General features: G+C 41.5%; 1 protein-coding gene across 1 annotated transcript in view; it reads left to right on the top strand.

The window, feature by feature from the left end:
* Positions 1-1,293, top strand: part of DDX58 (DExD/H-box helicase 58) — a 143,994-nt gene extending 142,701 nt beyond the window's left edge. The window contains 2 exon segments of the mRNA XM_029615745.1: positions 525-623; positions 625-1,293. Of these exon segments, the coding sequence (XP_029471605.1) occupies positions 525-623; positions 625-846 (321 nt within the window). The 3' untranslated portion in view covers positions 847-1,293.
* The last annotated feature ends 9,132 nt before the right edge of the window (positions 1,294-10,425 follow it).

The following is a 10,425-nucleotide window of genomic DNA, read 5'->3' on the forward strand; positions in this document are numbered from 1 at the left end:
GCCAAGGTTGGAACTTAGCTGGACAAATCACAGGGCCTGAATTTTCTGCTGCACCAACTAACACGGATTTATCTAGATACTTTTTTAGCTGGATAATCCGGGGTGTGCCAGGGCGAAGCAAACTTACTCAGATAGCACTGATGTTTATCATCTGGATAAGTTGCCTGGGTATCTGGATACCTTGGACTTTACCTGGATATATTACTTGCTACCTGCACTGCTGATTAGGACCTCTAAATGACTTTTTTTTTTGTTTCCAGTAATTACAGGGTATGTGTAATGCCAGTAAAACGACCAAGTATTAAATTGAAAAAATAAGTTTAATTACATACCATTTGAAAAAAACGATATTTCAGTTGAAATGAATCTTCATCAAGGTTTGTTGTATTTAAACAAACAGCTCTTTAGAAAGTGTGATGTGAAACACTTTTATGTTTTTTTATACTTGATGGTGCCATGTGCATCTGTGCAGTCTTTTCTGGCAGTGTTTTTTATCCTTCTTAATTTGAACTTTGTCGTTTCAGGAATCTCATCATGCTGTGTTAAATGAATCCTTTGCAACACGTTTCTTGACAAAGCCTCACAAAAAACAAAAGTGTTTTCAAGGTTTTCAGAAAAAAATTCAAAATATTCTGCAAGAATCCAGTATGTTGCCATGATTGGGGAATCTCTGGGAGCTATTTGACATTTCAGGACATTCCTGTGATTAAAATTTGTAGTTTTGTGGTTGAGGACATTGAAACCGGTGCCCAGGACTATTTCTCAAGATGGGTGGATGTTAATTTTACCATGAAGGATTTTGATAAAGCAGAAATGTCTAAGAAAGCAGAGGCTAACAGTCACTGATCTGTTCATCATGTCAAAATAGTGTTCACCCTTTGCTTCTGATGATGTGATTGTAAGACAGTACCATGAAATCTCAGTTTGAGTGTGTGTTAAATATAAACATCCATCCATTGATGCTTATCTATCAAAATTGTTCGGTTGAGTTGTGCATTTTTGAGTTGAGCTTCAAATGTGAACTGAAAACATGGCTTTTCGAAAATGTGTACGATCTAACGTAAAATAACAAATACCAGAAAATTACATGGACATTGGCTGATGAAAGAGTGACAGACATTAAGAGATGAAAAGAGTACTAAAACAACTCAGTGATGATTTTAATAATCTAGTTAGCATGCTTTGATGATATGCTGACCTAAAATGAGAATATTGCTTTTGTAAACCATTGTGATCTTCTTTTAGAACAATTGTATATAAAATGCCTACATAAATAAAATAAAAAAATATAAATTTGGAATCTGCATTTTTATATTTATCAAAACTAAACTTTTATGATAAATAATGATGAAATAGGGGGACAGGTAGCACTTTCTCACAGATAAATTTTAATATCCATTCCTCCTCTCCTGGCAATCATGCATTGATTCTTTTTACAAGAAAATTAAGACAGATATAAAAGTACTTCACTAAGGGGTCGATTTTAAAGCAAGTGCGTGGGAATCCATGTGCGCGTGGCAATTTAATAATGCGCACATCGCTGCGCGCATGTTATAAAATACTGTTCCCGCGCGCGCATGCGTACCAGATTTTAATATCTGCGCGCGCATGTGCCGGCGGGCTGGGACTCGTGCGGGGGTGGGAATTTTAAAAAAACCAATGCGCCGTGACGCATAGGCCTTCCCCAGTTCCTTCTCAGTCCGCTACAATTAAGGAGTGGACTGGGAGGGAACTTTCCTATCCCCCTAACCCCCCTACCTAGCTAGTCTAATTTTTTTTTAGTTTTAATACTTACTGCTCCTTCAGAGCAGAAGTAACTTCCAGCCGGCTGCCGGCATGTGCTTCCCTGGGACAGGGCCTAATGGCCGCTGACCTGGTCGGCCCCGCCCCTCCCCACTCATCCTGCTCTCCCGGCCTTCCTCTTTTCGCTGGCCCGGCACTTCTGCATGTGCCAGGAGATACGTGCGTCGCCGGGCCATTTCTAAAATGCGCTGGGCACACGCCTATCCCCCTGATTTTATGCGCGCAGGCCATCGAAAATTCGGTCTTAAGTGTTTTGTGCTTTTGTTTGGTGAATAAATTAGTGCACTTTTTTTCTTGTACGAGTTAAAGCTTTTACATTTTTATGCCACCCTTATTTGAGAACCGGTTTCTTAAGATTTCCATTGTTCTATCGTAACTGTATGGTACAGCTTCATTTAACTTTTATGCTCAAGTGCAAAATCTTGTTTTTGTCTGATTTTAAACTGCACAATAAATTGTCTTCTGCCCTCATGAAACACGGCTGAAATTGCTATTGCATGATCATTAAACAGAGGATATAATATTTTAAATTTTTACATGAAATGCTCCTGGTTTGTTCATGGTGTTTTCAAGTGTTAACTTACTTTAGGTCTTGTAAATATATATTTTTTATCTTTAAATAAATAAATAAATACATAAATAAATAAAAATAATAATACAATGAGTTTTATTAGCAAGGTGTTACAGTTGGAAGGAAAAACTGTTAGGCGTGTTAAGATTGTCATCATTTTGGATGATTATAAATAAAATAATACAATTCTCATTTAGCACATGATACCAAAGAGGAGTTTTTATGCATGTTAAAAACTGTGGTATCCAATCCTGGTCATTAGTGACTGTTTTTCATGCTCTAACAAAATTTATAAGACTCAAGGCTGAGGAAAGGGTCTTCAAAATCCAGATCAGATCCTAGTGCTTTTCACATTTTTTATGTGGTTAATGCATTTCTTTAAGTTCTTTAAAATGATTTTTACCCTCTGATTTCACAGAGGACAAGCTCCGTCCTTAAGGTCTACCCTCGCAAATGGGAAGCCATCTTAATGCGAAGGCCGTGATCAAATGGACATGATGCGTGTGTTCCGACGTTAATACATGTGATTATTTTGTAATATCCTGCTTGATTTATGCGTTATCAAGCTATATAAGTTCTGCCAATTTTCAAAACAAACTTGTACGCAAAGTTTGCTTTGAAAAAGAACGTTGAATAACCTGCACAAGCTTCACCCGTACAAAATCACCCCTGCTCGTTGCAGCATGTAACTTGTGCCACTTCATTTAAGGGCAGATTTTTAAAGGGTTGCGCATGTAAAAACTGGGACTGACGTGTGTGGCCGGGCCCTGTGCGCGCCCCTCACATATTCAAAAGGTCCCGGCCACGCACGCAAGTCCCGAAAAGCACACAAGTGCCGGGCCCTGAAAAAGGGATGGGCTGGGGGTGTGGTCTGGGAAGGGCAGGGCAGGATGGAGGCCAGCCGGGACAGCGGCCGTTAGCCACACGTGCTCCTTTTAAAATCTACCCCTTTTTAAAATCAGAAGTATATTTGTAAATCCTGGCTCCGCTCCCAGAACGTCTATACGTTGTGGGTTTAAAAGTGTGCACAACATCAGGTTTGCACATACTTTTATGCACACAAACCCCTCACAGATTTGTAAGGCATCATTTTCGCACATAAACATACGTTGTATGTATATATAAATGGCTTTGAAAGTAACCCCCTTATTTCGTAACTGAAACACAAATAGCATGGTCGTCAAAACCTTTTTGTAACTATGGCTATTGGCACACATTTCTGGCAACCCAAATTCTTCCTTGTTACCCCAGCCTTCCTTTAAACTGATCATTTGTTTCCAGTTTAATCTGATTTTCATCTATAATTTCCTGGATTTTTCCAAAAGTGACAGTTGGTTTAAATCGATTTCCCCTCTAATTTTAGGCTGATTAAAGAGCAGCTCCAGAGCTGCAGATGCAGTGCCTCAAGGCTTCCAGCATCTGCTGAAAGTCAGTGCAGGCCAAAGCACCTGCAGTGTTTCAAGTCCTGTCCCTCGCCAGCAACAGCACTTGCCCTCCAGTGCTGCCTATGTGGTATTTCAAGTCTTGCCTCCCCTTCCTCCTCTTCCCCCTCCCCTCCTCCCAAGCAGCCAAAGTGCCTGCTGCTTGGTGCAGCCAATATAGCATTTGAAATGGACCATGCCCACCAGAAGCACTTCCTGGCAGACTCCCTGGCCCAACGTAAAAGAAGTGCAGCGCTGCAGAGCACGGGAGCCTGAGCAAGCTTGCTGCCAAAGGAGAGAGGAGAAATCTGGAGCCACCCCTACTAAGGATGAATGCCGTTGTAATTGGGGGAGAGGGGGAGAGAAAGATTCTCGTTGTAGATGGGGGGAGAGAAAGGGACATGTTAGACAAGGGATGAGGGTAGAGCTAGGGATACTGTTGAGTGGGTGATTGGGAGAATTTACTTAATCTTGTTTTATTGTTCTGCCTTCTGGCCACCAAAATAAACGCCGATATTTACCCAGAAAAAGGAGTCCCATTTTTCCATTGATTTGTCCTGTTTTTGCTATGGTTATAATAAACCCTGATGAATTCCTAGGAAAAAATTGTAAAAATAAATGAAAATGAAGGTCCCCTATCCGTGAGATGAGTGTTATTTTAGAAAGGAGCATTTTGTAATGGAAAGTGTGGGTCATAGTATAAGTATCAAAAGATGAGTGATGATTTTGTAGTCCATATTAATGAATATGATGCTGTTCCATGTATAACCATCAGCATTACAGTTACAAGTGCAAGGTGAAATGCAATTTGTGAAAAGACACTAGAGATGATGCAAAACTTTGCTGAATGATGCTGATTACATTCTCTGAAATCTAAAAGTGATTGCTGCAGAGCAAGTTTGAGAAATGTGAGAACAGATGAATGAAGGAAGGTTCCCTAGATATTATATGGTCTGTACCTGTTCTTTAACTAAGTTAAAGGCTTGACTTTAAAAATAAATGTGTGCCATTCAGTCTTCGTTAACTCTTGAAACTGAACAGGGTAAAACTGACAGTCAATTTCCCTAGATACAACCATGCACACTATGCTTAACATTGCTTTAGGACTTCCGGTGATGTCAACCCACTGAGGTCACATTCTGGAGTGCTTCAACGTGACCTACTTTCTTTTACTAGATAATCTTGCTCTAGAACATAAGAACATAAGAAATTGCCATGCTGGGACAGACCAAGGGTCCATCAAGCCCAGCATCCTGTTTCCAACAGAGGCCAAAAAAACCAGGCCACAAGAACCTGGCAATTACCCAATTACCTTTTTTTCTATTTTATATTTCAAGTATACTTCAATCTAGGAAGTTGATTTGATGATTTGATGGGCATGTTTGTGAAATCTTTAAGATTGACTAGAGAAAAACTGAAGACTACTGATAGTGCCATGGTGACTGAAATTGAAATAACTATGACTGACCTAAAAAACAATCTGGTGATATTTCTAAACTAGTCTCGGCAAATTTAGATGATTGGTTGGTTGTCCAAATTACAGTCCTCCATGGATGAGATTAGGGGTGGCCTAGAAAAACACAAGAAGAGCATTGTGGAACTTGAAAATTGAGCGTCTGTGCAGGAGATCTGTCGATCAACTTTCCACACAGCTTGTGGATATTAAAAAAGCAAATATAGCGCTGATGGATCATTTAGAAGACCAAAAAAATAGCAAGTAGAAATAATGTGAGAGAGAGATCTTCTGGAAAAAGTTAAGGATGGTGACTTAATGCATTTTATATGGGTATGGCTGCCTGAAACATTGGGGCTTTCTATGATGGCAGAACCTGTGGTGGTGGAGCGAGTACATAGTCTGCTCATATAAAGAAAATGTGCCTGTTATTGCCCGAATTCTAAATTTTGCAGACAAAGTCAAACTTATGCAGGTGTTTAAGAAATGAGAAGTGCTTGATTATGATGGTCAGAAACTTCTTCTGTTTAACAATTTCTCTCAAAAAGTATTGGAAGCCTGCCACAATTGTTCTGATTTACACTGATACGGGGTGAGATTCTCATTTCTATTTCCCGCTACTGTTAAAGTTTTTTGCAAACACTACCATTATCTTTTTGAAAACGAAGGAGCAAGCCCAGAAATATTTTCCTTCCTTATGAAGGTTTTATTTTCACTCTTGCTGAAATGCAGTGCTGAAGGTCGTATGCATCCATATATTAGGCATGGAGTTTTAATACGGTGGTTATTTTATTCACTGCCTAATATTTGAACTCACAATAGCCCAGTTATTTTTTTTGGATACTTTACATATGCAATATATATGTGCTGTTTTTAATTGTGCATACTCTTAGCCTGCTAATAAAACAAAGAATACTTTGAATAGAAGGCCATTGGAGATTAAACGTTTTGTGTTTTCCACCTGGATATCTCTGAAATTTGCCGAATACTTTTTTATAACAGCATAAGATTGCTGAGTCACCCATGGCAGATGAATGCATTCTAAAATGATGTTGATCTGTTGGAACTTTAAATAAGCATTTTCTTGGGGGGGGGGGGAATACATATTTACTTGTTTCTACATTGTTGACAATTTCTCTTACTTGCTTTAAATTTTTTCTTTGTCTTTTTCTTGGCGATGAATCACAATATTGTCAAGTGTGGAGTATGAAATTCTACCCAGCTTTACAACTTTCCTTTGCTATTTTATTTTTGGATCTGTCTCTCTTTTCTCTCCATCAAGGAGATATTAATAGGCACTAATGTTCAAAATTATATTTTATTTTTGACTGCAGTCTGGCAGATGTTATGGATCTGGGGTGCCTATGAGGACTTTTAGTTTTGATTGCGTAAAGGCAGTCTAGCCTGCTATGTTAGAATTGGTTTGTATTTGCAGGATTTCCTGGTTCTCGCTTTTAAGTTTCTTGATCTTCAGTTTTAGATTCTTAAAAACAAAACAAAAAAAAATACAGATGTTGTATTTTGCTGGATTTGAACATTTTATTAGTTTTCTTTAGTTTTTTTTTTTATTAATCATCTGTTTCCTGTTGTGTATACTTCATCAGAAGTGTTTGTTCCATGAGAATTACTAAGAGCTAACATTATTCTTAAGCCTAGAGAGTATATCTTTGGGAAGAAGAAAGAAGTAAACCAGATAAAGAAGATGCAGTCTCTTGGAGCATTTTATGTTTTTTGTTGGTGCCTGATTTTTGTTTGTCTCTTTGTATGTGTTTAGAATGAGTGGTATGAACCAAACTAGCCTTTTTGCATTGGAAGAGCTGGTGGAGTCTAGATTTGGCTTATTTGTATGCTGTGAAAGTAGTAAGTATATGTGGGTAAGCTATTGTGTTATGCTAAAATATTTTAATCTAAAGGGCGTGTTTCCGGGGGAGGAGGGAGGTTCTATTTTTTTTTTCTTGAATATGAGAGTATATCTGGGCTGGGTGTGTCTTTTTTTAATTTTTTTTTTTTTTTGAGTAAAAAGGTATATTTTTAACAAAGGAGTCTTTTCCATTCTTTTCATAGTTTATATATGATAGAGGTTAAAATGAGTTTCGTAAATGTGGAAAGTATGCATTTTCCGCTAAAAAGAAAAACATATTCCAGTAAAAAAAAAAAAAAAAAAAGAAATCACATATTGTTTTCTTACAAGAGACACATTTATCATCAGTAGAACATAAAAAAGTTTAAGAGGGACTGGGTGGATAATGTTTTCATATTCTATGCATCAAAGGGGTGTTTTATTTCATAAAAAAACTACCTTTTATGATTGAAAAGACGGTGACTAACCCAGAGGGCAGATTTGTGTTTGTGGCAGGAACTCTTTACAATAAGAAGTTTCTGTTAGGAAATATTTATGCATCAAATGTTTTTTCCCATTTATTTTTCTCTCAAATTGTATTTATTGTTCCACAATACCTGGATTATAAAATGATGTTAGGCAGGGATTTTAACTTGCTGCAAGATCCTTCTGTAGATACAAAACCTTCAAGGAAGGTTGACAAAAATGTTAGTGGTAAAGGTTTAGAAGTTTTGTGCCATGAATTATAGCTATTAGATATATGGAGAAAACGCAGTTGCTTACCTGTAACAGGTGTTCTCCTAGGACAGCAGGATGTTAGTTCTCACATGTGGGCAACATTATCTGATGGAGCCTGGCACGGAAAACTTTTGTCAAAGTTTCTAGAAACTTTAGCCAGCAGACTGAGCATGCCCAGCCTACTTATCTGCACGTCCATGTGAGATCGCCCTTCAATCTTGTAACATAGCAAAGCAGACAAGCGAAAAAATAAAATAACAAACCGAAGGTGAACCCAACATTAAGGGGAGGCGAGCAGGATTCCTGAGGACCAACATCCTGCTGTCCTAGGAGAACACCTGTTACAGGTAAGCAACTGCGCTTTCTCCTAGGACAAGCAGGATCGTAGTCCTCACATGGGTGAATACAGAGCTTCAGACTGCCCCATTTAACCAGAGAGACTAGCAGCGGCTGAACAACGTGCTAACAAGCACAACACAACTGCGGCACTGTAGGGAAAACAGGGGGTGGTCTGGTCCCACAAGGAGCACAAGGAGAGACAGTTGGGTTCAGTTCTGGAATAGGTTTCACAGGACAGACTGACCAAAGGCCCTTTCCTGATGGCTACCCCTGTCAAGGCAGTAGTGAGCTGAAAACATATGGAGAGAACTCCCGGTTGTAGCCCAGCAAATTTCTGCGATGGGGACTGAACGCAAATGGGCCACCGATGCTGCTATGGCCTGCACAGTGAGCCTTCACTTTGCTGGCTAGCTGAAGGCCTGCCTGCACATAGCAGAAGGCGATACAGACCACCAGCCAGTTTGATAGGGTTTGCTTACCCACCGCTGCACCTAGCCTGTTGGGGTCAAATGACACAAAGAGCTGGGTGGACTGTCTGTGGTTCGCCGTGCGATCTAAATAGAAGGCTAGTGCCCATTTACAGTCCAGGGTTAGAGAGCATGTTCCCCAGGGTGGGAATGTGGCCTCGGAAAGAAGGTGGGTAAAACAATTGACTAATTTATGTGGAAATCAGTCACCACCTTGGGCAAGAACTTAGCATGTGTATACAGGACCACATGGTTGTGGAAGAACTTTGTGTATGGTGCATACGTAACCAGGGCCTGAACTCAGTGACCCTGCGAGCGGAAGTGATCGTCACCAGTAATATGACTTTCCAAGGGAGGAACTTCAGGTCACAGGACCACAGAGGCTCAAAGGGTGGCTGCATCAGTCGTGCCAAGACAACTCTGAGGTCCCAGGATGCTGCTGGAGGCTGAAGAGGGGGCTTCAGTTGGAGAAGACCCTGCATGAAACGGCCAACAAGGGGTTGGACAGAAATGGGCGTACCAGCAACACCTCAGTGGTATTTGCTGACAGCGCTGAGGTACACTCTGGTAGAACTGGTCTGAAGCCCAGACTCAGACAAGTGCCACAGATAGTCCAGCAGCCAGGGGAGAGGGCACAAGAAAGGTTCCAACCCATGCCCTCTGTACCAGATGAAAAAGCATTTTCATTTTGAGCTGTCTGGCTTCCTGGTCGAAGGCTTCCTGGATTCAATCAGGACCCAGGAAACATTGTCCAAAAGCTGTAAGGGTTGGAAGATTAGGCACTCAACATCCAAGCCATGAGGGCCACTGCCCGGAGGTTTGGGTGGTGTAGAGTGCCCTGGTTCTGTGATATGAGGTCATGTACCGTCCCTAGCAGGATGGGCGCATGCACCAACAGGTCCTGGAGAGTGGGAACCAAACCTGATAAGGCCAGGAGGGTGCCACGAGAATCATGGTCCACCCATCCTCCTGAAACTTCGATAGTGTCTTTGAGAGGAGCGGGAGAGGTGGGTACGCATACAGGAGGCCCTGCCCCCCAGTGAAGAGAGAAGGCATTGCAGGCCGGAATGCCGTTTCCCGCTACCAGAGAGCAGAATTTGCTCACTTTGTGGTTGAAAGGGGAGGCAAACAGGTCTACATCCGGCGTACCCCAGTGGTGGAATAGGCCAGCTGCTACTGAAAGGTTGAGGGACCAGTGGTGGAATAGGCCAGCTGCTACTGAAAGGTTGAGGGACCACTGGTGTGGCTGGAAGGATTGGCTGAGGTAGTCTGCCAGCATGTTGAGGAGACCTGGCAGGTAGGTTGCCTGCAGATATATCCCTTGGGAGAAGGCCGCTCCAGATCTGCACTGCCTCTTGGCAGAGGAGGAACAAGTCTGTGCCACTCTGCTTGTTGATGTACCACATGGCAACCTGGTTGTGTGTCCTGATCAGAACTTCCTTGGACTAAAACTGATCCTGGAACACCCATAATGCATATCATATCGGTCAAAGTTCCAGAAAGTTTATCTGGCAATGTGCTTCGGCGGCTGTCCAAAGGCCTTGAGTGTATAGGCCGCTCGTGTGGGCTTCCCCACTCCTGAGGAGAAGCATCAGTGGTGAGGGCCACCTGGGGCAGCGCAGGCTAGGAGGGAAGCCTACGTTCTAGATTGGGGAGGGCTTCCTATCAAGTCAAAGGTAGCTTGAGAGGGTCTGAGATTGTGATCGGAGCCTCTAGATCCTGGGATACCTGCTGCCACTGGGACCGCAAGGCCCACTGATGGCTCCTCATGCAGAGGCGGGCTAAAGGAGTCA

Source organism: Rhinatrema bivittatum, chromosome 1 (assembly GCF_901001135.1).
Source record: "Rhinatrema bivittatum chromosome 1, aRhiBiv1.1, whole genome shotgun sequence".
Taxonomy (NCBI): Eukaryota; Metazoa; Chordata; class Amphibia; order Gymnophiona; family Rhinatrematidae; genus Rhinatrema; species Rhinatrema bivittatum.